Genomic DNA, 27302 nt, shown 5'->3' on the forward strand with positions numbered 1-27302 from the left:
TTAGCCTGTGTGAGGCCCTGGGTTTGGTACCCAGCACCACAAAGCAGCAAATTACCTTACACTGTTTCTGTGCTATATAATAAAGATCTACATAAAGGTTTTCATGGGCCATGACCTTAAAGCAGACGTAGCTGCACCAGAGGGTCACCAACAATGGTAGAGACAGCAAATGCAAAAACATGCAGTAAGCGGGGAGGGGGGATACGTTTTGGTACACTTGAGAAAACATGAGGAGCTTGGGGTGACTGAGGAGATACAACAGAAGAATAGATCTGGGACCATTTGATTCTCCTCTAGGCAGTGTTAGATTCCCTGGGAAGGCAAAGGGGAACTTTTGGGAGCTTTTCAAGAAGCACATGACCTGACTGTGGTGGGCATTATTATGGTTCCCCATTTCCAGCTCTTTCCAGGCAGGTGGCAGATCCATTTCCCCTGCCCCTTCCATATTGAAGCATGGTCACATGACCGTTGGGCCAGTGGAATAGGAGTGGTAGTAGTGATGTCACATCCAGTGGGAGCTTGGAAAGCAGGTTTCATTTGGCACATTCTCTTTCCCTCCGAGGCGATCAGAGGTGCTGAGGGTCATGTTGATCATGCCACTCTTGAGTTTCTAAAATTTCCCGGAAGTCCCCGACTGGTTATAAGCAGTTTCTCCATCCCACCGCCACCTCCCCCACCCCCTTCCGTGAACATGTAGTGTACACGGAGGAAAAGGTCCTGTGACAGTAAGCTACTGGGTTTGGGAGGTGGTGGTTGCCCTCGAAATAACCTGTCCTTCCAGACACCATGTGCAATTTTAAGTGGTAAGTCTGACAATGACAATAACGTAAAGGATGGATTTCACAGAACTCGCAGTGGAGGGAACTATCGAGAAGGCTCCTGGGCTCCAAGGGTGAGGAGTGCAGACCCCAGGGCAGGAGTCTTGAGCTTAGAAAAGCAGCGAAAGAACCCGGAGATGGGATGGCAACAACGGATAGGAGCTGATCATGACTCTGAGATTGGAAAGCACTGAAGAGCCACATTGTCTCAGTGGTGTTGAAAAGAGAACATTTTTGAAACATGAGGGAGGACAAAGCAAGGAGAGGAAGCTTAAAAATATTAAAGAAGGAGCTAGGAGCAGCCTGGAGAAGTGTGTGTCTCAGGAAAGGCAGAGGCCCACCTCTGGAGAAGTGTGTGTCTCAGGAAAGGCAGAGGCCCACCTCTTAACAATGAAGGCTTTAGAAAGATTGTGAACTTTAGAAGAAAACAGTCCTGAGTGTGAACGCTGGGTTTCAAGCCATTCGCCTTCACTCATACACTAATTCAACAATAATTCACACACACACACACACACACACTCGCTGCCCTACAGGGCTTACACTGAAATGTAGAGATGCAGATATACATATGTAGACATTATGCAGAAAACAAAACGATATTGTGATTTTAAAAGGGGGCAATAATAATTACAAAGGTAAGGACCATTTAATTTTGTTCAAAATCTCCATCCATCTGGTGGCCAAGTCAAAAGTAGAGACCTCTGTGTCCACATTCCCTGAACCACACTCCCTTCCTTTTGATTATTCACATTGGAGGACCCAACTGTGAAAAATCAGTTCTCTTGACCAAGATTATTTTTTAAAATTCAAGAATTCTGGTTAATTAATTCCACAAGTGAGCACAAAAAACACCATAGGAACATTAGATGGGGGAGTAAGGCAGGGAGGGACAGTAATGGGTGGCTAAATCTGGCTTTTTATATGTTCTTTTTTTTTTTGGTACCAGGGATCGAACTCAGGACCTTGCACTTGCGAGGCAGGTGTGGTGCCACTGAGCTAAATCTCCAGCCCAGATCTGGCTTTTAGACAAGCCACTTCTCCAAGTTTCATGTGTATGTGAGTCACCCAGAGATTCTAGAGAAGGTAAACTGATTCAGTGGGTCTGGGTGGGGCCTGAGACTCTGCATTTCTTACAGGATCCCTGGGATGCCAAGGCTGCTGGTCCCAAGGATGCAAAGGGAAGGTTCTAAATGCCTTGGGAGGGCATCAACCTCAAGGAGCTAACAAGCTGGGTTCAGCTCTTATCCCTTTAGTATTGAGCTCAGAGAAACCTCTGCCTTGTGCTACTGTTTCTCACAAGTCCATCTATTTTCCCTTTTGCAACTGAAGATTGTAGTATGTGTTTGTTAAGTGGAGACCCCGGTCAAAGGACTTCTGATGGAATGTTACAGTCCTACAACTCTCTGAGACGATTACTATGATTATCTTAATATTGCAGAGGGGAAGATTCCAGCCCAGAGAAGTTAAGGTAGACCAGCAAGGATGGAGTGGATTCAGAATTCGGGGTCCATTCCAAAGACCAAGCTCTTAACTAACTATTGCTTACTCTTTCCTGTGTTTATATTGCATTTCTTTCCTACTCTGTTGCTCTATCAGAAGTGACTTGCAGTTCACTTCCGCCTTTCATTCCAAAACTGATAAAACCAAACCTGATCTTCATTAAAATGACACAGCTTCAAGAAAAGCCAATTGAAATTCAAATTGAGAAATCTGGAATTCAGCAAACAGAAGGAGAACCAAGATTTTGTTTCATTCTGGGTTTTTTTTTGGTGCGGGGAGTAATGCTGGTCTTTCTTTCCTGAAATTTCCTTATCAATGGGGAGAAGCTACTATGTAGAACATTCCAATATCTATGGTCCAGGCACAAATTCCAGTGTTCCTAAATCTTAATAAAGAGTTTAATATATTCCTTTTTACTATTGTACAAAGAAGAGACCCTAATTCAATACAGTTAACAAAAATGTGTATGCAAAACAGCGGCACTCAAACTTGCTGGCACCTGAGCATCTTTGGGACCTTTGAAATACAGACCCTCTGGAGGGTCTGATAAAATTGGCTTGGGATGGACCGTGTATCCGGATTTTTAGATGCCCTTCAGGAATTCTAATGCACAGCCACAGTTGTGAACTGCTGGCACAAAAGACACAGAGAAAGCACTCTTTCACTCTACAGTCAAAAGAATAAATAAATGAGAAGGTGGGAGGGTGTCTTTGCTCCCTGTTGGGGTTTTGCCTCCCCGCTCATGGCTACACAGATATGTGCTACTGGTAAACCTTGATTCTAATTGCAAGCCAGTCTCACGCTTGGTGATTGACAACCAACCACAGCAGAGTTCAGTTACCCTCTCCAGAGCAAAGGATCTTAACCTAGAGATGAAATTCAGGTAGTGGGTGAACTTGGGTGGGGAAGGGAAAAAATGACATTTTAGCTTCACCATTCTCTTACAGTTCAGCGTCTGCTTCAGTTATGACTATAGGCAACAGACCACAGTCGTATTGGCAGATTTTTACCGTTTGCACCCACTGGTATTTTTCATGCCACGTTTCAGTTTGCCAGCTACCTGGAATATTATTTGCAGTCATCACGACATTGTTATTACAGTTATCTAACAGATCTGCTGTTAGATCTAGCTATTTAATGCAGTAACAATAATGCGCGGCTTCAGTATTGTACTTCGATGATTGTTTTCCAGTAAAACTGATTCTGATTCAGTTGTGTTTTATACATTTAATATTATTCTCAGTAGGGGTCTAAATTCCTCACTCCTTGCTCAGAGTCGGGGCCCCAACAAGCCAGAGGTGGCCCATTTATACGCCGGGCCTCCTGCAGGAAGAGCGCTCCCCTTCTGGGAGCGACACTCTGGACAGGAGCTGGTCTGGTTTTTCCCCGCACTTCCGCAGATAAGATTTTTTTAGCCTGAAAAGCCAGTTCAACCCTGCCGAGGCTAAAATAGGATGGACTTTCTCTTTCCCCTCAGCTGCATTCTTTCCCTTGGCATTTGGGAATGCCCCGACTGCCAGGCAGGTAACCCGAGCCTCCAAATTAAGCAAAACACACAGCTCCCAGTTCAAGCCCTGGCAGACAAGCCTGGGAGCTAGACGCGCTCTCCTCTGGTGACCCCAAGGCCCTAACTCTGCAGCCACCCCGGCCCGGATGCCAAGGTTCATCCGCCTCCCCAGCGCAAGTGCCCAGGCCCGCCCGTGGCCCCTTACCTGGGGGACCCCGCAGCACCGGTACTGCGCACCTGTGGGCTCTGCCGCCCCGGCTGCTTCTCCACTGCGCTCCGGAGGACACGTCGGTCCGGCGGCTGCAACTTTGAGACGGGGTGGGCGCCAGCTGCACGGGCGCGGGAGCTGGGAGCGAGCGGGCCCGGCGAGCGCGGACGCCCAGCGCGCCTCCTGCTGGATCCGGGCAGGGCCGCTGGCCACTCCCTCCACCCTGCACAGCCACCTCCCCAGCGCACACCCCAAGCTTCCTCACCCCGACCCGCACTCCCTGCCCCGCCGGAGCCCCAGGGCCTCGGGCCTCACCTCCCAATCTGACGGCCCTGCAGGGGACAGCGCCGGGCGCACCGCAGGGAGGGGGCGAGGGCGGGCCCTGAGCCGCTCTGCCCTCCCCGGGAGCCGCAGCCAAAGCCTGGGTGAGGAGGGACCAGCCGCGCCGCGGGGCCCCACAAAACCCTCCCGGGGAACCGGCGGGGCGAGCTTCACGGCAGGGGACGTGGAACCCGCGGGTCCCCGGACACCCGGGCTCCGCCCGGCGCCCACCATGCGTCCCGAGTGCGCGTCCCGGCCGCCCGCGCGTCTGCAGTGGCTCCTCCTGCTGCTCCTGGCGGCCGCGCCCGCCGACTGCAAGGTGAGTGCGGGGCTGCGCGACCCCAGCCAGGGCCTTGGGGCCCTGCCTCTGCCCCACCTGGGGGGGGCGCTGTCCGCGAGCCTTGACCGGCTCCGGGGGCTCCACGCAGCTCCCGAACCGCCCCGCACGGGAGGGGTTGTCGGGGGAACAGGTGGAAGGCGCGGCGCTGGAGGGAGAGGAGCGGGGTACCCTAGGACCGGGTCCGGGAGCCAGGAAAGACTACCAGGGGTCAGCGAACAGAGATGGAGAATAGGCAGATAGACAGGTGATGCATAAAAATCGCCAGGAGGAGACTGGAAAATGCCAGATAAGGGCATAGGATGAGTGGATGGCGAATCGCTCTGGCGCCGGAGTGGTTCGGGCTGCTTGGAGCCTCAGATGGCTGCGGGGAAACTTGCGGGAGCCCAGCCTGGCCTCCCTCCTACTTACAGCTCCCCTGAACTCTGAGCTCTCCGGGACTCGGTTTCCCTGGTGTCAAAACTTGTTCTTGGGCACTGCTGGAAAAGCAAATGCCATCCCTTAAAATTTAAGAAGTAGAAGTAGAAGTCCTGTTAGGATGTATTAAGCAGCCTCACTTTGGTTTTACTTCTTTTTGGAATTTGAGTGATCCTCGGTTTATTTAAATCTAGTTCTTATTCTTTACCATCAAAGAAAGAGCATCCTCAGAGCTATAATATGCCTCCTACAGTGGCTGACTTGGTTTTGACTTGTGAAAGTGAAATTTAAATTTCCAGGGGCCTTGTGCTATTTTTACACTTCAGAGCTAATTTGGACAATAACACAGTATAGTAAATTTAATTTCCGAGGATGAGCAGATGTTTTAAGCATTTCATGATTGAGAGCTGATTGAAAGTTAATAATTACAGAATCACTTGTGTGTTACATGAAAAAAGCGTTTTACAATTTATGACCACATAGAGTCCTCATTTTCTCTATTTAACTTAAATTTCAAGTTAAAACATTATGGACAGTATAGGTACAGCTAAACTCCATCACGGCCCTATAGCTCTCTAGATTTCTCTGTCTTCTTAGAGGTATCAGCTTTCACCAATTTCATGCCTCTTTCCAGACCTTACATACATATGTACGGACCCACATAGAATAGGTAATTTTGTTTTTAACGTAATTGATTCCATACTGCATATATGCACATATATTTTGCTTTTTGCAACTCGCAGATCTGTGCATGTCAAGATTTCAGATCTACCTTTTTCTTTTTGTTCCGCTGCATAGATTTACCAGTATGCCGAAGTTCATTGAAACGTTCCGATTCCCATACGATTTACATTTAGGTTATTTAGTGTTTCACATCCTAAAGAATTTTTGTAATCCATTTAATCTCTTTATACACTTGATTCTAACAAAAATGCACTTTCATAGAAGAGGAATGCCCAGTCTAGGTCAGTAAATACTGATGTAGCTCATTCAAGTCAGCCTGGATCATCTACCAGCTTCACCAAGAACAAGTAGATGCGAAAAGCAAAAAGCCTAAAGGAAGTACGTGTTGAGGGACGTTCTGAGGAAAAGTTCAGATCAGAGTCGAGCCTCCTTCTGCACTCAGAAGAAGATGAGTAAGATTGGGGGGGGGGGGTGAGCGAGAGAAGCAGGGACCTGCGATGGGCCAAACAACCTTTCATGATGACATTTTCAGTTAGAGGGCCTTGTATTGCACGTGTAAAAATTTTCTGTTTTGAGTTTGGTCAAATCTTGGTAACTTATTGCTGTAATTCTTATTCTAATTAATTATTGCAATTGACAATGCAATTATTCTAATTAATGATTGGAATTAATGAATCCATCTAGATGGTTCTTAATCACCATTTGAACTAAGTCTTTACTAAAAGTGTTAAGGATTATCACTTGCATTGTACCTGCTAATATGACATTAAAATCATGAAGTGGAGAGGGTGGAGCTAGGAGGGCAGAGAGGGGGAAGGGGAAGCAAAAATGATTAAGATGCAATATTTTCTGTACCAATTCCCCAACGTAAATGTAATTATTATGTTGCAAACATATACTAATAAAAATAGAAAAAAATCATAAAATGAGCTTTCTCCTGATAGGGGAAAGGAATCACAAGTTAACTGATAATTGGGTGTCCGGTGCCAGCATAGCTCTGCTGTCTGCAAACTAACTAACATTGAGCAAGGAAATGGACATTCTGGGCCTTGGCCTCCCCATCTGTGAATAGGATGGGTGGCACTCCTGCTGGAGACAGCAGGTGGTGAGAGAGAGAGAGAGAGAGAGAGAGAGAGAGAGAGAGAGAGAGAGAGAGAGGAGGGAGGGTAGGGACAATCTTCACAGCCAACCAGCTGTTGGCATCCTGGAACTCAGGCCTGATTGCATCCGAATCCCTGCAGGAGAAAAACTAGGGACCTACTGTTTTGCAGAAATGGCTCAATTTTTAAATATTAGCAGTTGAGTCAAAACTTTACCAAAAATCATAATATGGGCCAAACAATATCTGAGAGCTAAATTTAACCTTTGGCCTTCCTGTTGATCGTCTTTGGGCTACCCAAGCTGAGGATGTATTTTGCTCTAATTTTCTCCAGTGTTGCTTAGCATTTCTCAAGCAGGAATATAACATTAGTGCTGACCCTGCACGCGAGCTTAGACAGCGTGGAACCGTCCACCCACGGTTTGTCCGGGAGCACCCAGGGGACATGGCGCTGGCCTCAGCATCCATCCCCAGGCCCGGCTGTGTGGCCAGACTCCTGATTTACAGCTGCCCCTTGCCTGCCCTCCTGTTCCCGCCCCTGCTCCAGGCAACCCATCTGGGACAGGAGGTAGAAAAGGCCCGGTCTTTGTTCTCTGGGAAAGGTCAAGTTCACATGTCCTGGCTGATCTTCCTCTCTTTGCCCTCATTTCTAGACAGGGCAGAACTCTGAGAAGGAAATCTCTAAGGCTGGGAAATGGCTTACCTTTAGGAAGAATGCATTCTCACTTTATTTCATTTTCAATTTGAAAGACTTCAGTTGAACTGGGAAACATTTCCAACTGAGGAAAAGTAACGTAACAGACTGGTTTACCTTTCCCTGAGATGAAGCAAAATATGAATAAATGTTGGTTGTTGGTTCTCAGATTTCTCCCTTGAGAAAGAAAAGAAATACAGAAAGTCATACACACATTCTTTACCCTTTCTTCCATCCCAGCAGGTTTATATATATCGTTTCCATGCGGTTTTGTATTTATACTTTAAAAGTGTATGGGGTGTGCGTGTGTGTGTGTGTGTGTGTGTGTGTGTGTGTGTGTGTGTGTGCAGTCCCCATAAAAAAATAAATATTATTGCTTTGTGGCCTTTCAAATGTAATAAATAGTTTCACGTTATACTGGGTGTTGAAACTTATTTTTTATCACCCAATATTTTGTCTTTGGATTTTTGTCTGTGTTGATACACACAGATGTGATTTATTTATGGTAATAGCTGCTGCATGGTATCCAATTACTGTGCATAGATAAAGCTGTTTATTTTGTCACCTCCTTCTGCACAGACTGTTTGTCTCCATATTTTCATTTTACAAAGCTGCAGTGCATATCTTTGTATATATACCATTGGAAAGATGGTTTGAATTCCTAGGTGGTTCCCGAGAAAGTATGCTTTAAACCTATTAGGAACTGTCACACAAAGAGTTGTACCTATTTCCCTACATCCTCGGTAAAAGTTATTGTGCTTAAATATTAATGGGTGGGAAGTGAGGTCTTGTTTTGACTAGTGAGTTTGTGAAGCTTTTCACATCTTAATTGGCCATTTCTGTTTCCCTCAACGTATTTGCATGTACCATTTTTCTGCCTGTTTATCTATTGCAAACTTGGCTCTTCGTTGCTGATTAACTGGAAATTATTTATATACTTGGAAACCAAACTTTTCCACTTAAACATATAGCAAATATTTAATTCCAACATTTGGCTTATTGTTTCAATTAGTTTTTAGCACCTTAGTGTGATATCTTTGACCATAATCTCAAACTTATCCATATTTCTGTGATTATTTTATCTTTTGCATCTTGTCAAAGAAAGTCTTACTTTTCCTATGATTGTGAAAATGTTCTCCTATAACATTTTAAAAAGTATTACAGTTTTTGCTTTGTTTTGTTTTGTTCTGGTCTCTGCATCAATACCATATTGATTGTGACCAGTATATTTATGCTGAACCTGTACCTAGCAGGAAAAGTTCCAGACAGAGTTGCTACCCCTATTAGTAGTACATCCTTTAACTTGTCACTGCTGTTCTTCCCTCTTTGCTCCCATGGCTGAAGCTTGGCAACTACTTGTCAGAGTTCCATCCAAAATCCCCGTGGGATGTCGACTGACATCGCACTGAACATACAGGTTAATTGTTTGTTGCTGGAGCTAAACACATAGCTAAGAGCATGGAAAGGCTTTCTGGTTTTTAATTTGTAATCTGGGATCCTGCAAGCTTCTTGGATTTTCATCATTTCTAGCAGTTGGTAGTTGCACTTAGCTTTTGTAGGTTGTTGGCTGTATTGTCAGTGAATAGTTGTCCCTTTCTAATCCTCGTATCTTTTTTGCCTTACATTACTTTGCCTGCCAGCACTTTTAGTGGAATGCTGAATAAAAGCAGTGATGGCAGATAACATTGTTTTATGACTGACATTAAAGGGAATGCTCCTAAAATTTTTACCAAGTATCATTTTTGCCATGTTGTTTTAACATGGCCTCATTATCAGATAACAGAGCTTCCTTCCCTCCCTAATCTTGCTATTTTTGTTTTACTTAACAAATGGCTATTAATGTTAGCATTTATTTTGTCGGCATCTATTTTAAGAAAATTGTATCTCCTTTAGCCAATATAGTAACTTAATATTTTAAAATAACTAACCATCCTTGCATTGCTCTAAGATTAACTCTAATGGGTCATAATGTCTTTTCTTAACTATGGCACAAGTATGGGAAAGTGCATTAACAAATGGAGTGTTTCGTGGTTTGTTAACTGAATACCCAAGTAGAGACCATTCAGGCCAAAGAATAGACCATTGCCTGCACCCAAAGTCACCCTTGTGTCTCTCTCAGTAACAATCCCCTTGTCTTCCCTGGAAGAAACTAAAATATGCCTTCAAGTCACCACTTCCTTGCTTTTCTTGATACTTCTGTCATTTAATGCTCATTCTAAGGCCCACTTTGTAATTTTGCCTGTTCTGAGTTTCTGTGTGTAGATTCACACAGTACAGTGTCCTTGGGTCTTCTTTCATTCATCATTATCACTGTGTCACTGAGCTCCTTGTAGTATAGGGCTGAATATCTTTCATTCCTGTGTAGTATTCCACTCGGCAGTTAATGAGCAGCTTCTGGCTGGAGCTCATTGCAAGTTCTGTGGCCATATACATCTTTATTTAATGAGTTTTAATTTCTCACAACATTTTAGATTTTTGTGTCTTTAATTTTTATGCATTTTGTATTCTTGGTGTTATTATAATGGTATATTTAATTTTTTGAACAATCTCCCTATTTAAAACATAGTTGATTTTGTATTTTGGCTTTGCTAAAACTACTACAAAAAGTTCAAATGCATTTAAAACTAAAAAATTTCTGCCAAAATCACATAAGTAAGTACTATATTAGTGTCATTAAGTTCAAAGTCTTTTCTAGTATTTATTGTGATTTCTTTGTCCCACGGGTTATATAGATGTTTATTTCTTAATTTCCAAACACATGAAGTGTTTCTAGTCATTATCTTTTTGTTACTGAATTGTGCTGGCAATTATGTTCTGATTTCAAAGGTTTCTACACAGGTCAAGGTTTTTGATGATATCATTAAAATTATAATGTGTCTGTTTTTCATATTTTCTGTTCAACTCATATATAATCTGAGATTCTATATATCAAAACTCGAAAATTCTCAGCCATTACTCTTTTAATATTTCCCTTTCTCCATTCTCTCCAATCTCTAACTCTTATGAGACACCTGCTGGACTTCCTCATCTAAGATTCCTTTCATAGGTCACTCAGATCCTCATGGCCTCACCTATACGGGGCTATGGCCCTGCATCCTTGACCCACACAGCCTGGCTACAGACTTTACAGATACTTTAGGATGGCTCTCTAGACCCCATGGCTCCCAAGTCACCCTAGAAGTACAGGGCTTTGAGGTCTGTGGAGCAGATCTTTCACCAGCAGGAGATGGGAGCCATTGGATATGTTCTTCTCTTCCCCCCAAGAAAACCCTGTCCTGAAAGGCACAGCCTCACAAGGACTCTTAAACAGTCCCATGAGACCACGCATCAATTGCCAAGTCTCAGGGGCTGGTTCCTGAGGGATCCAGACAAGACCTTTCTTTAGATTTGAATGCCTTTTCTCTTCTGCATTATACTCTGTGAGACTCCCTCGCATCTGTCTTCTGATTCTTTAATTCTCTCTTCTGCTGCTTGTAATTTTCAGTGGGTTTTCAATCTATGTAGTTTTTCAATAGTGATAATGAACTCTGAAATGATTCAATATGAATTACAAAGCAGGCCTTTTGATTACCAGACTTTACATTTTTGCTTCATCTTAAAATGGAAACACTAGAGCCAGGTGCAGTGGGACATGCTTATAATCCCAGCTACTCCCGAGGCTGAGACAGGAGGGTCACAAGCTTGAGGCCACTTGGGAACTTAGTGAGACTCTGTCTCAAAATGAAGCAAAACAAAAATAATTGAAAAAGTCTCAGTAGCAGAGCACTGCAAGTGAGAGACCCTGGATTCAACCTCCTTGGGATTTTATGGGGATTAAATAATTTAATACACATAATACAAACTTCTTCACCATGCTTGTCATAATAATCATTCCGTAAATGTTAACTATGATCATTCTTACTTTTTGCATCTTTTTTATTTCAGTACTAGGGATTGAACCCAGGGCTTTTACACTGAGCTGCATCCCCAGCTCATTTGTATTTCTTATTTTGAGACAGAGTTTTACTGAGTTACAAACTCGCCCAAGCTGGGCTTGAACTTTTGATTCTCCTGTCTCAGCCTCCCAGAGCACTGGAATTTACTCATTTGAAAGACTTTTGGTATTTCTAGAAGTTGTATTTGGAATCTGTCTGTCCTTTTTTGTTTTATTTTATACCTATTTTATATTATCTTTCTTATCCTTGTTCTATTATTTCAAAATCTGGATTCTGTCTTGTTTCTTCTGTTTGGTGATTCTCAGTCAGGAAAAGGAGATATTTGGGGGAAAATGAAACTCCTTTCTCATCATTCAGCTTGGCACACCCACATGGCCTCGTGGCTCAATGGTTGGAGCTGTCAGGGAGTGGGGCCGGGGGAAGTATTTCTATGGCCTCTGAGGATTTTTTTCCCCAGTAAGATGTTGTTTCATACTAATGGTCTGGGAGAAGAGGAGGGAGGATACTGCTTTGGTCTGGATGTTTATGTCTGCCCCAAATTAGGTCATGAGGTCATGAATGGGATTAGAGTCCTTATAAAAGAAACCCAAGGAAGCTTGTTTGCCCTTCGCCATGTGAGGACACAGCGTGAAGGCGCCATTTTGGAAGCAGAGAGGGAGCCCTCAGCAGACACTGAATCTGCTGCCCCTTGGATCTTGGACTCCTCAGCCTCCAGGACTGTGAGCAACAAATTTCTGTTGTTTACAAGTTACCCAGACTACGATATTTTACTATAGCACCCTGAATGAACTAACACAACCGGGAAATACGCTTCTTTTCGTGTCTGCAGGGTCACCCCACTCTAAGCCCTCCTGCGGCTGCTCACCTGGCTCAAACATCCCACGTTTCTGTTTGGTGAGATAGGGTCAAAACCAAGAAAAGCACAGTCACCGCCTCTCTCCCCTGATCAAGCCAAGGCTCTTCATCCTAGATTGTTTCTCCCAGGTTAGAGAGGTGGGCTTGCTTTCATGCACGACCCTTGGGAAAACGGTGAATTAAGTGAAATCTGTGTTCATGCTTAGCTTAGGGTTTCTGCTATGTTACTTAGAGCACAAGATGCGCTGCCTAGTGTCAGCTGTAGAGAGGGTCAGCTGTGTCACATACTGCAACTGATCGGCACATGGAAGTCCGTCAGGAGTGATTCGGACTGCAGGGCTGCCTGGTCTGGGAAGGTCCTGCACCCCTTCCTCTGGGTGGACCTGACCACACGTGTATAATGGCTGGCAGCCAAGAAGCATCCATTCATCATCCACTAAAAGATTTTCCAAGATCAGGAAAAACACACGGTTCTCAGAGCATTTTTGATCCACAAAGTTTATATCTGGCCTCAGCCCAAGCTTTTTAATCATAACAGATTTCTACCACAGACCATTTGTTTTATCTTTGTTTTCGGTTTGAAGGAATAAGGAAACTGAAATGACATCATCTTCTTAACAGAATAAACATTTTCCTGACCAGGCCTATCACCACGACCTTGAACAGCTACTTAACCTTTCTTAGTTGTCCTTATCTTGAAACGCCCAGACAACATGAAGGTCTGTGGTGAGATTTTTGAGATAATGGAAGTGAACTCCTAGCACCAACGCTCCGTGTGTAAGTGCAGTGGGCACCTGTGGGGATCCACCTAGAACATACATGCTATGGTATATTTTTGCCAACACCTCCAAACCAGAACTTGAAGCCTTAATTAACTAATGTGAGTAAGGGAGGAAAAAAAAAAAAGAATCTGTCTCTGCCTTTCTTAGCAGCATGGGCTCCTATAACAAAATACTATAGACTGGATGACTTAAATAGACACCTATTTCTCACAGTTCTGAAGGCTGCATTGTTCAAGATGTGGATGCCAGCATGTTTGAGTCCTGATGAGGACACCTTTCCTGGTGTGTAAACTTCCAGCTTCTCATTGTACCACCACGTGGTAGAGAAGGGGAGCAGCCCTCTCATCTCTTTTTATAAGGGCACTAATACCACAGTGAGGACTTCACCCTCGTAACATCATTAAAATCACCTCCAGACTCCCCATTCACAAATACTATGATGTTAGGTATCAGGGCTTCACTGTATGAATTTTGATGGGGTACAAACCTTGTCCATAAATCCAGCCCCTTGTTGTTAGATTTATTGTGAACAGAGTGTGTCTCGAAGCCTTTGGATCTACTATTAAGACACAGAAATTCTCAAATGAAACAGTTGAAGCTTGACAGGTAAAGGTAACTTTTGGTGACATTTGTACTTTATTAATTTAATTTTTTTGGAAAAACTTTATTTCAATGTAATACAAGTAGATATTAATAAAGAACATATTTTTTTTAAAAATAGTGTTCTTCTATGAAAAAAAGCAAAATTTCATAGCAAATTAATTAAAGAATAACGTTAGTTAATACACTATGTACCATACTCTTGAAAGAATGGCCAAAATGCTAGAGTACAGGTCAGAGACAAAAAAGACTTACAAAAAAGAAACAAATATACAATAGCACAAATGTTTCTTTCCGTGAACTAAGAGGACCTAGCAGTATAAATGAAATAAATTAGCATATATATGAAACATTTTTGAAACCATGAAATATATAATTTGGGGAATTATTAGAACTTCTCCCTACTTTATTTCTCTTCTTTTTTTCATGCTTTCTTTACCATTTAATAGAAACTATGTACAATAAATTTTTGCTGTATTTTGCATAACATAGGCACCACAGAAATTTACATAGATTAGAAGGACGATAGATGGTTAAGGAGGGCCCAGTCCTGTGGGATATTTTCTCAGGGTTCAGACTGCCAGATTAAGTGGATGTTCAAAAAAGCTAAAATAGGCCTGGGGATTTAGCTCAGTGGCACCGTGCCTGCCTTGCAAGTGCAAGGTCTCAAGTTTGATCTCCGGTACAAAAAAAAAAGCGCTAAAATGTGGGCCTTCAGTGACATTTGTACTTTATTAATTTAATTTAATGTAGTGTCTATAATAATATCCTCAGTATTACACATCTATGGGAATTAGGAACTCTTAATAACAACTTTTTCAGCATAGCAGAAAATTCTTTGCTCTTTCCAACATTCATATAAGCTTGCCTTTATTGTGACAAAACAAGTATAAATCAGGTAAGAAAATGTCTGGCTTCAGACACATTTTCTAGCCAAGACTGAATTAAATTTTATTGGCTCTGTAAATTTCCACTTCACACATGTACAGAACTTCAGATACATAAACATTTGTGTCTACATCGTACAAGAGAAGTATAATGTGAGCCATAATTATGGGCCTCATATGTGATTTAAAATTTTCTAGTAGCCACATTAAAGTAGGTGAAATGTAATTTCCCTAAGGCTAGACACAGGAAGCACTGAGGCAGGGGCTGTGGGATTGTCAAAGAGTAAAACCAGCCCAACAGAACTTAAAAAGAAGTAAATAAAATTTAAAAACTGTTTTAGGGAAGGTTTGATTATTTAAATCTGGAACTCACAGCAGCCACCCAGCTCCGTTTAGGATTCCCAGTGTTACAGGCCCACAGTGACTGGGTAAGTTCACAGGGGCAACTGGAAAGAGAACCTCTGAGCGGTTTGCGCTAAAGAACACAGGGCCCCCTTCCACAGCCAGAAGCCAGGGCCAGCCTAAGCTGGTCTAGATTTTGTACATTGTGGCACCAGTGCCCACCTCTTACTCTATACTTCCTGCTGGTGCCTGCATTTAGCACAGATAACCTTTATAATGGTAACACTCATCATAGGGAATTTGCACATGTACACAATGCCTCCCGCCTCTCTTTTCCCATTCCCCCTCCCCTCAGGCCCCCTCCCCTCCCTGTGTACAAAAGCTTTGTTTCCATTACTTCCTTCTATTTTCACTTTTTCTCTTAGCCCTTCCTTCCTCCCTCTCCCCTCCCTTGTTCCCCCTTCCAATTTGAACATTTTCTTCTCATTTCTCAATATCTATTACACATTTTAGTCCTTATTTCCATTTTCAGTTTCTCACACTGAACCAATGCAGTACTTCAACATGTGTGTCTGATTTATTTCACTTGAGTATAGTCTCAAGGTCCAGCCATTTAGGTATAAATGTCTGAACCTCATCCTTCTTTATGGCACAGTAGCACTCCACATCTTTATCCATTCATCTGTTAATGGGCATTTGGTCTGTTTACAAGATTTAGCTATTACAGACTGTGCTGCTACAAACATGAATGTGTATACATTGCTGTGGAAAAAAATTTTTTAACTGAGTTTTTTATTCCTGACAAAGAGAATGCACACTCAGGAAGGAATATGCTGAGTATTCTGAGACATGTTTGAGGAGGGATGGAAAAAGGGAGCCGGAGTAGAACAAATGCAGTGGACTCTTTGTACTTTGCCTAATTAGGACTGAAATGTGCTCCAGTGACAGGGAGTGTACTAGTCAGATTTTCCTTAATATAACAACATGTGGGAGGCAACTTCATAAGAAAAAGAGATTTATTTGGGCTCACAGTTTTGGAGACTGTTAGATATACAGCATGGCACAGGCTCTGCAAAAGCCCCGCCCATCTGTGTCAATCACAGCAGGAGTATGGGTCTCTGTGTATAGTCTCTCCCCCCCTTATAAGTCCACCATGAGGCTCCACCCTAGTGGCCTAAGCTAATGACTTTCTAAATGCTCCCCCTCTAAACATCATAGTTGGATTAAATCTCCACCCTCATCAGATCATGGTATTAGGGGATTAAACTGTGGGGAATAAATCATATTCAATCCATAATTGGGTGGAATAAGTCCACAGTCCTCTACATGGCTTAGCATGGTATACTGATAATGTTACACTTATCAAATTAACAAAAACGTGGTGGGCAATGTAACGCATTCATGCTATTCACAAGACAGCAATTGCATTAGTAATGAACTCACAGTGTGGCTTGGGAGTGAGGCCACGTATGAAAATGTTCTTCTTTTGTTCCTGTTGGCATGTCTCTATCATTCTGTCCTCAGCCTCAGTGGGATGAGTCTGAATTTGCTGAATGTGCCTGTGAAGCCCAGGGCAGGAATGTAAATCGGGGCCCAAGAACTCTTGTAGCAGCTGATGTAGGCTCAGGCCAGAGAGGGCTGCAAGACAGGGAAAGATGAAACCCACTTAAGAGGTGGGAGGAAGTGACAAGATCAGACTTCCAAAAATGTTTGCACACATCCTGGGAGGTATCGTGTGTGTACATTTAAATCTGCATGACATATATTTAAAGAATACATTATCAGCATTTTTGTATTAACCACTGCAGTGAGACAATGGTTTTAAGATGTGTAATCTTCAGAGCTATTTAAAATATAGCTATACAAACTATTTTATCTTTTTTGGCAGTAGTTTTTGGGTAAGTTAAGGATTTTCCTTTTTTAATCTTTACTTCTGTATTTGTTAAGTAGATTGTCTTTCCCAATTGGTTTCTACAGCAGGGATCCCTATGTTTAATACCGAATTCAAGTGTATTTAGAAACATTTGTGAGATCTATCATTATGTAGACCAAACAGTCACTGGATTTTTTTTCCCACCAGGATATTTTTGTTGTTACATGAACTTCCTAAGGACAAATTTCCACAAGTGGGAAATTGAGAAATCAGTAATGTGCTCCTTTTATATCAAATGACAAAGTATGTTTCAAAAACCCAAAATAACAAGGCAAGATATTTATTTTTGTTGACCAGATTAATAGGGTGATTTCATGCTGTTAGTTAATGTATAATACATATTTGGAAAATGTAAGAGTTTGCATGCTGGCTCTTTTAAAAAGTTGCATGTATTGTACAAAATTTGAAAAACATTTAAACATATAAAAAATAAAAATGATTTTTAACCAAAGACAATTACTACTATTGCTTTTCATCTCTCCCCTTCCTCACTCTTGATTTTTTTTTCCATTTTTTTTTCACCTAACAATTGACTAATAAGAATTTTTGTATCATTTATTTTATAAATATAGTTCTCAAATGCCTTCAGGGGACTTCTTTGTGGGTGGATACCACACCTTATTGAATAATGCTGTCCTTCTGGATATTTTATTTATTTCCAATTGATTAGAAATAATGGTAAAATAGAACTTTTCACCAAAAAATCCTCACTAAAGCTGTATTTTAATAATTATGTATGCGGACACTTTCTTACCAGGTGTCAAGCATTATGCATTTCTTGAACATTTGATAATATGGTAGCCAGCTTTCCAGCACTGTGACAAAATACCTGAGCTAGGCCACCTTAATGGAGGAAAGCTTTGTTCTGGCTTTCAGTTTCAGATGGTTCAGTCAGTCCATGGTCTCTTATCCTGGTTGCTTTGTGGTGAGGCAAAAAGCCATGGTGGGAAGCACCTGGTGGAGCAAAGCTGCTCACCTCACTCCAACCGGGCAGAAGAGAGAGCTTGTTGTTACATCAAAGTCTCTTCCCCCACACGCATGCATTAAGCTGTGAACCATAATGAGATTAACCCACTAGTGAGATCAGAACTCTCACAGTCCACTAAATACCATTGCAGTGGAACCAATCTTCAACACATGAACTTTGGGGGAACATTTCAGATCCAAACCATAACTGATAGCAAGGTGGTGCCATTGGTGACTTACAGATAAGAGTCTGATCCTAGACATTCATCAGGTTAATGGAGGAAATGAGTTTGTAATTGGGAATTCTGATGATTAAGGATATAGAGTAGGGCCAAAAACTTCCCAGATGATGGAAAGGAATATAAGAGGCTGTATCAGTTACTCTCCTGTCACTAGGACAAAATACTCAATGCTCACAACTTGAACCATTTGGGCTCATAGTTTCAAAGGGTTCAGACCAGGCATGGTTGGCTTCCCCTGCTGGGTATTTTGGGCCCTTACGAAGCATTGGGGAATTGAACCAAACTTTTATTAATCACTAAAATTAAAATGTCAGTAAAAAATTAATAGATTTGATGTAAGCACGAAATACTGTTTTTGGCTGAAAAATTGACTGCTTCATTCACTCTGATTAATAATTCAAATACTTCTCGCATCTTACTGTGTGTTGGGCACAGTGCTTCTTGCTGGAAGCAAAAGAAAAACAAAGCAAACATGGTGCTCCTGTCCTCGTGGAGCGTGTGTCCCAGTGAGACACCTAGGAAAGCATGGAAACAATAAAATTACAAATGCTATGTGGGGAAAATATGGAAAAACAAAATCTAAGTGGAGTTTAGAAGGAGGAATAAGAGTTGGCAAATGAACAGAGCAGTGAAATGATAGGAATTATATTTAGCAAATTTGTAAGTGTAATGGAGCCAGAAAGTAGTCAGATTTCATTGGCCTGAAACTATAGTTTATTTTCAAAGTACGGCATTTAAAAATGTTGGCAGTGAGTTCAGAAAGCAACAAGTAGAGTCACGGGGCGGTGCTTTTACCTCCTTGGAGCTATGTCCTTTCCCCCACTCATGACTGTGATTAGAAGCGATGCTCCAAGGTTTACACTCAGGGACTGAGTTCTCCTTATTTTCTCATTCTAGGCAAAAGCAGATACCAAAATCCCTTCCAAAAGATGATTAAAACCAAGATCAGTGCTATATCTGAAATCTCATGACTTCAGGTTCCCACTAATTGGAACCCAGACCGCAAGTTTCCACAGGTGCGCGCACTCTAATTGCGGCAGATAAGGTTGGGAAAGCCCGATAGGTGGAGCTATTGAGTTCTGCACATGTCCGGGGCTGCACCCACTGAACAGGTCAGTGTTTCAGTTCACTGTGATCCACGTAGGCCTTGCAGAGCCCACGTGACCTGAATGAGCCGCTTCCTCAGACCTGCAAGAGCAGCCATGGCAGGCGGCGACGTGGGAGGCAACCTGCGATCCAAGACAGGCAGCTACTGGAAGAGCCCTTTAAAGTGTGGCAGACTTCACCGTTCTGACAGTTCTGGGCAAGCCACCTAAGTTCCAAGACAATCCATTTCCTCCATCATAAAACATGGCACATGAAATCTGCCCCTTTATCTCCAGAAATAATGCAATTGAGCACATTTTGCACACAGTCAAGCATTCCACAGATGCCAAGTATTACTGAGAAAAGAATGAGTTTCAATATCAGAAAAGCAGTAGTCCAAATATGTTTCTTATACTCATGTAATTCTCCTGTTATTTTGTGATGTAGGACTTCCTGGGAAGTATTAAGGAGTTTCATATTTTCAAAAATATTATTCAGTGCGTTCTTTGCTGCTGGTATTTTCTAATAACTTTATTTGAAAGCATCAGCAGAAATGGCATCCTTCCTTGCCACTGTCTCCATTAAAAAAGGAACAGTTTATTTACCTTACATAAACCCATGTAAATACGGATGCTGAAACTCAGCAAGCAAGTTCATCACTTTTATGATGTTTTTCACAAATACCTCAGCTTAAAGGACTCATGAATTATAAAGATATTCCTGGGTAACATTTAATATTAATAATTTGTTCCTTTCTTGTCTTTAAAGTATGGGAGTCTTTGACTCGGGTTTAAAAGACAAGCCATGGGACCTGCTTTGGTATGCAGCCTCCCTCAAATTCCATTTATTTTTAATTGACCACAAAAGGATAAACAGTGTGAATTCATTTTCCACACATTTCCTGAGCAATTTAGGTGCAGTGCACTGGGCTTAGGGAACTCTTCCAATACACTTCAAATGAAGGATGAGTCTTCATGAAGTTTCAGAATGAAGCCACTGGAACTAATTTTCAGAATGAACGGGGGTTTTTCGTATTAATACAGTTCATGTGTGAATGTTTGAGATCTATAGAAACAAAACAAAAATCACTCCAAATATAAGACACTAGGAGTAACCAGTGTTAATAATTTGGTATATTAAAATAAATATTAGATCATATGGCTTATGGTATTCTGTATCCTGATTTTTCTTTTCTTTTTTGTGCTGGGGCTTGAATCCAGAGTCCCCCTGCATGCTAGGCAAGCACTTTGCCTCTAAGCTACATCCCTAGCATTATCTCCTACTTTTTCAAAATTATACTGTATTGTTAATTTTTCCTCATTATTAAATATCCCTTAAGAATAAGCTCATAATATTGTATTATGTCTATATGCATAATTTAACCTAAAATTTTATGTTATTAACAATTCTGTCCACAATGAATTTCCTAGCCTGCATACCTGATTTTTATAATATATTTATATAGGAGAATTATCAGAGCAACTGGTGTAATTTTTTTTTTGTACTACAAGTTCTACCTGTCAAATAATAGGTACATTTTAAATACTGATAAGAAAAAACAAAATTGCCCCAAATCCTGTTTTGTAAATACAGTTAAGAGTTAATATTTTTATATATATTCTATTTTTTTATTTAACCAAAACTGTGATTTGCTGGGAATGGAAGATTGAAATGTAAAACTTTTCTTCCAAACAGCCAATTTATCCAGCATTAATTGCGGAATAACCTATCCAGCCCTCTTAGATTTGTCTCAGTTCTGCCTCCAAAAGAACCAAAGAAATATCTGGAACGGAGCTGACATTTTCTTACAACACAAATCTGAGTAGTTATTTTCCCTAGGTTGGGGCTATAGTCAGGCAAGTTTTGATGGACAGAGAGTTCTGCACCATCAGCCCACATTTCAAAGGGCTCCTCCCCGACAAGAGACAGGTGTGGATCTGGAATGAAGTGGGTCCAGAGGCCCCCACCATTGAATATCCAAATAGATTCGAGATCATTCTGGTCATCGGAAGAGAATTTTCAGTGTGCCAAAGACCAATTTTCTCTTTTCCTACCTTCCCCCAGCTCATCCCCTCTTGCTCCTCTTATCCATTTTATTACCTCCCAACAGGGAACGCTTGCACCTAGAATCTGTTAAACTTTTTTTTCTAGATCTCTAAGGTTGATCTAGTATAAGCTGTGTATCTAAGTGAGGGGTCCCCCAACCCTGGGCTGTGGACAGTACCAGTCTGTTAGGATACAAGCAGCACAGGAGGTGAGCAGTGAATGGGGAAGCCAGCAAATCTGCACCGGTATTTACAGCCCTTCCTGGTCTTCTTGAATCCCACCTCCTGTCAGATCAGCCTTGGCACTAGATTCTCAGAGGAGTGAGAACACTGCTATGAACGGTTTGTGTGAGGGATCTATACTCTTTTGAGTCATCCTGAAACCACACCTCCAACACCCATGGAAAGCTCATCTTCAACAAAACCGGGGGAAGCTCCCCGGTGCCTAAAAGATTGGGGGCCACTGGTCTAAATTAAATCTAAATGGACTTCCTAATAGCAAACCGAGGAGTAGCTTGAAAATGGTTGAGAGTCATTATAGTCTCAGAATAAATTATGCAGTGCCTGCATTACACTCTTAGAAGCAAGTATGGTGTGAAACAAAACAGAAAGGATAGACATGAAATAGAAAAGACCTGAGGAACCAAAATTATGTAATGGAGAATAATGTGGGAGATCTTGAACCGCACCTAATGAAACCCAGTATCAGCCAGAGCCCCCTGGAGCTATCACACAAACAACTGGGGGAATTTAGGTTGACATTCACGATGCATTTAGCATTTCCTAATATAAACGCAATACACTAATACCAATTTCTCTGACACCCACCAGCTAACAAACTATACATGATTTACTGGAGTGTCTGTCTCAGTAAGTTCATCTTCAGAAGACAGCCACCAGGAAAGTTCCTAGTCTGACCTGTTTTTAGAAATGAAACTGCTGGGCTTTTGCGACAGGATGAATCATAGAATCAGTCTGGAGTGTACTCTTTGTTTGTTATTATAAGGTTTTTTTGGCCTCTAATTTTCCTGTTTATTCACTATGAAGGGCAGTACTTTTTGTTTCTAAAATCGAGATAGTAGTTGCTAACCTGATGTGCAGATTGAAGATGGATTCATCATAACCACCACAGCAAGCTATATCATCTGCAAGACTTATTCTAGGGCCTCTAGAGAGGAACTAGAGTTCACACCTAAGTAGAGGATAGTTAGTTCTTGTCACATTTCCTCCTGAACTCTAAATCCATTATTTCTCCCCAATTTTCATATGAGGACCCTTTTCTCATACAAAACATTTTCACAGACACAAACTTGTTTGCAGTGACACTTAGAAAGTTCATCATTACATAACCTCGTCCACCAACTGGCCGGCTGGTCTTGCCGAGTTGTTGAGTTCTGTCTTCCTTAGGTGTAAAATGGGAGTCTTAACACCTCACTGTGGGATTGCTGTGAGGATTAAACACAGTGGTATCCGCAAGTGCTTACAACTGTGCCTGGCGGATGCTTGTGGTAGTGGGTGATGGTATTTGGGAATATTTTAACAAAATGTCACACAGTTTTTACCTACTAAAGCCAGGAGCCAAACCTCTTCCCGTTTACCTATACTTTTTTGTTACCACAAGCGTACCTCTCCCATCATTCTTCCACTTTCTGAAGCAGTTGACCATTTCCAAAAATTTCTGTCAAATAAAAACCTTCCAGCATGTCCTCCTCCACCTTAGTCGTGGGATCTGGCACCAGATGACGTCTGGCTCTTGTCCAATGTCAAAATGACAACAAAGGCAAATGTTTTGAATTGATTCTGGACATTGAGGCAGCCATGACCATGCAACTGAAGACAATCATGAAAGAAGTCTTCCAGGTCTGCTTCAGAAAGTGGCAAGAACAATGAGATGTGTTCGAAGAAAGGGAAAGTATTTTGAGGGGGATTAATAGCAATATGTCTCTTATTGTAATAATTTTAAAATTTAAATATTCATTGTATTTTACTTGGAGAAAAAGTCTCACTTTGTAGCCCAGGCTGGCCTTGAACTCCTGATCCTTCTGCCTCAGCCTCCCGAGGGCTGGGATTATAGGAGTGCGCCACTAGGCCTGCATTTACTATTTATTTTGATCACATCCCCTATGTTGCCATACATTACCAAGAGAACAGCTGCGCTACTCCATTTTAAGATAAGATGCTGGTTTAATTTTAATTTACCAATAAGCATAAATGTGAATTAAGTAAATTAACATGATGTTATATCAACTGACCTTGGATTATGAAAAATCTGACTTTTGAACATATGTGAAGTAATTTCTGTGGAAATAAATTCTTTTTGGGGGGGCGGGATCGAACTCGGGTCCTTGCGCTTGTGCAGCAGGCGGCAAAACCACTGAGCTAAATCCCCGGCCCCAAAATTCTTAAAAATTGTGCATTTCCAAAGGAAGTAAAGGAGTTTTGTTTGCTTCCTTGTTTTGCCTTTTTTTAAATGTTGAAACTTTCTGAATAAATACCTTGAATTGTGCCACTTAAAATCAGGATTTAGGGCAAAAGAGCTCAGGATAACCATGGCCTCCATCAAAATGGGATGAATCTGGAGAATTTTTCAGAAAGTGTTGGGCCAGGAATTGTACAACATGGTGATTATCATTAGTAACAATATATTGTGTTCTTGAAAAATGCTAGGAGTAGATTCTAAATGTTCTCACCACAAAATGACAACTATGTGAATTAATGTGTATCTTAGCCTGATTTAACCATCATGCAATATATATATATATATTTCCAAACAACAACTACACAATACATACATACAAATTTTTTCTGTCAATTAAAAAGAGAAAAGAAAGAAAATGGCAGCTCAGGAATATCTGAATCTTGCAAGAAGCAGTGCAGAGTTGGGAAAAACATGGGAAGCAAAGACCAGAAAGGCAATGGCTAGAAATGAGGGAAACACGAATCAGAGGGTTCATGGGGATTGTATTTAAACTAAGGTTCTAAGTCAATCCAGGAGTTAAAACTCATGTAGGTAGATTGTCTCAGGTTGGAAAGACATCAAACTTGGCCAGAAGGACTCCAAACTGAGGCAAGACTGTATTTTTAAGTGGAATAGGTGGGCCGACGGAAGCCAGAGATACTAGGAAAACAGAGTGCTGTGGACGTCTGCTCTTTCTCCCAGTGTTGGCACCTTATTTTTACTGCAGGAAACTACCGCTGTCCCCCACTCAGGTCTGTGGATCCCTTACCCAACGGTGGGCCTCATGACCTAAGCCAAGCCAGAAAGGGCCATCTCTCAGGGCTTTCATTCTTCACCTGAAAGAGCAAAGAGCTTATTCATCCTGCCAGCTGTGTCCTGTAAAAACTTTGTTAGTTCTTCTACCTTGATCTTCACAACAGCCTGAGGCTGGTCTTTTCTAAGGCCTGTTTATTTAGCTTTTCTTTAATATTTGTGAGCTTCCCCTTGTTGTTCCAACAAATTCCTTTTTTTATCATTGTGTTGGCCTAAATCATTCCTGTTGCTTGCCACCTAAAAGCCCTGGCGAGGTGTCAGGAATCCACAGAATTGTCCGGCCAGCAGAACTGGTGGGTCAGCGCCCTTCTGCCCCAGCACAGGAGCTTCTTACAGGCACGTGGGAGGACAGGTGGCCTTAGGAGCAGCAGATTCGGTCCAGCAAGTACACTGGGGTGAACCCTGGCTGGGAAATGCATGAAATGTGAGATGCAGGTTGCTAATTAATTCTTGCTTATCACCAAACTCTGAGGCATTTCCAATTTTGTACAGATCCAGTAAGAATGGTAAGCCTAATAAAATCAGGACCGACTCAGTCCACATGTGAAAGAAAAATAAATGGTGATCATGGAAATATTAGCCCCTCACAGAAGATGTAACCTGAAATAGCCACTTGACCTAAAGCATGCACTGAGATGACATTGCCAGTTATCTGAAGTCCCTGGCTTCTTGTCTTCCTTCACTCAGGAAGTCATGATCCTTACCTTTGAATCAAAACGAAGGACCAAGCCAATATTTTTTGTTATATTACTCCATTTTGGTGTTCATGCCCAAGTCTATTTTTATTAATATCACCTTTTACTTTGTTGGGCTTTCTCCACCAGCAATAATTAATTTAACTGCTTCAAATAACTTAAAAAGTGACATAATAATGTATAAAATTAGTAAAATACAACAAAATTTGAGCATGCTTAAAGTTCATGCCAAGAATGAGACAAACCAAATAGAGCATTTTAAGTAGATTTAAAAAACTAGTCTTTTTTCCCATTAGACACATTTTGGGAAAAGTCTCACTAAACTTGTGTACACCTTCTTGACCTCTACTTTGCAGAGCGGCCTCACTGAACTTTTGACATTGGGTTTAATTTTTGCTTTTAACAGGTAGATTCAGTCAACCAAATTGTAAAAAACAAAAAGCTTCTGGCCAAGTGCATGGTTTAGTTGATTATTTATTCAACAATGGGTGGGTGGTTCAAGGTGCTTTGTCGTTGGGCTCTTGGCAAATACCCCGGGTACTGCATGGTGCTATTTCTCTGTATACCAAGTTCAGATAACATCTCCGTATGGACCAGTTAACTTTCAGCTGTGTAAGAAAAAGAACAATATTACAAGTTGTTCTTCCTCTGAAGTATAAGGCAAACCAGTTTTAACAAGTGAAAAGGCAATGTCAAATGTGGGTTTAAGGTAGGTAGTGTATTCATCTTTAAATATAAAGGGAAATACATTTCATTTAATTTGTTTTACAATGCACTAGTTCTTTCCCTACTTCCATCACTCTCTTGCTAGCCTTCTCTTTTATAAATATTTAGCTCTGCTGAGGCAAGATAGTGAGGCCTTACCCCATTTGAGTAATTGTGATTCTCACGAAAAGAGTGAATATTCCCTGTCAAGAGACAGGAAAGAAGTAAAAAGAGAACTGAAATTAGGACAAAACACTTTATACCAGGACTTCTCAAACTTTTACATGCATAGCAATCCTTTACAGAATTTATTTAACAATACAAATTTCCTAAACAAAATTTCTAGGGATTCTGGCTCAGTAAATCCATGGCGTGGGCTGGAAATCTACACTTGAGCATCCCAGTTGACTCTGGTATCTGTGGCCCTTGGAATTCTTTGTGGAAACATTGCTTCTGAGGGCAATGACTGAGGGCAGAGGCAGAATTCCTGCCTCTCTCACATCACCTTCTTGGGCCTGGAATGCCAGACCCAAGGTCACCTGGAAGTTTCTGGATATTCAATGAATTGTGTCACCAGCAGGGGTCTTTTCAACGTTGGACAAGGGGAACCCAGAAGAGTAGGAGTAGACTGTAATGTGTTCACCAGAGTGGCTGATTTTGTGGTACTCTTTCTGTTTCAAAAATTTGTTTTTACCCCTTATGGGAAAAAATGGTGGAGAATGAGAGTCTATTGGATTTGGTTTGATTTTTACCATATACATATTTGTGCTACTTTTATATCCTGTATCACAGAGCTGCTGGAAGATTGAACGAGATAAAACACATTATCCAGGAATAAGTCAAAACAGAGAAAAATATTCAAGGGATGTTAGTTCTTTCGATGGTGACATTGATGAAGACTGCCCAACAATGATCATTATGATGACATCACTGCCGGGGCCATTTTTGGGAGAAGCCAGAGGAGAACGTCCGAGCACCAGGCCTGCAGTAACAGTGCCATCGGTGCCTCTGCCCTCTTGAGGCCAGGTTGTGCAAATGGCAGCTAATAATGAGAATCCCCCACGGGAGGTTTGACCCAAAGTCAGAGTCACAAAATCAAGCCAGTCCTTCCCACAAAGAAGTATTTCCACTGTGTCAACCTAGGAGAACAATGAGTTTGGTTTTGTTAAGGGAATAAGTAGGCTACGCTCTGTGTAGATGTTAACAGGTTTGGTGGGCATGGATGAGTGTGTAGACCTCCATTTCTGCAAGCTCTTCTACCAGAGGAAGTGTCCTTAAGGACTCTAGGAAAGAATATAATAGTGCCTTGTCATAGAATCATTTTGGGGCGCTATGACAAAACACAACAGACCGGATGACATATAAACAACAGT

The 27302-nt window shown here is 41.8% G+C and overlaps 2 protein-coding genes across 2 annotated transcripts in view; one reads left to right on the plus strand and one right to left on the minus strand.

Moving 5' to 3' along the window:
* Positions 1–27302, minus strand: part of Col4a4 (collagen type IV alpha 4 chain) — a 165928-nt gene that overhangs the window by 113704 nt on the left and 24922 nt on the right. The window contains exon 3 of the mRNA XM_087209310.1: positions 4031–4892. Within this exon, the coding sequence (XP_087065436.1) occupies positions 4031–4892 (862 nt within the window). The remainder of the gene's footprint in view (positions 1–4030; positions 4893–27302) is intronic.
* The window catches only part of Col4a3 (collagen type IV alpha 3 chain), a 136431-nt gene continuing 113085 nt past the window's right edge, over positions 3957–27302 (plus strand). The window contains 5 exon segments of the mRNA XM_087209266.1: positions 3957–4143; positions 4146–4303; positions 4306–4481; positions 4483–4555; positions 4557–4673. Coding sequence (XP_087065392.1) covers positions 3972–4143; positions 4146–4303; positions 4306–4481; positions 4483–4555; positions 4557–4673 — 696 coding nt within the window. The 5' untranslated portion in view covers positions 3957–3971.

This window comes from Heterocephalus glaber, unplaced genomic scaffold, assembly GCF_053883595.1.
Source record: "Heterocephalus glaber isolate CG9 unplaced genomic scaffold, H.glaber_assembly_v1.0 deba00001004, whole genome shotgun sequence".
Classification (NCBI taxonomy): Eukaryota; Metazoa; Chordata; class Mammalia; order Rodentia; family Bathyergidae; genus Heterocephalus; species Heterocephalus glaber.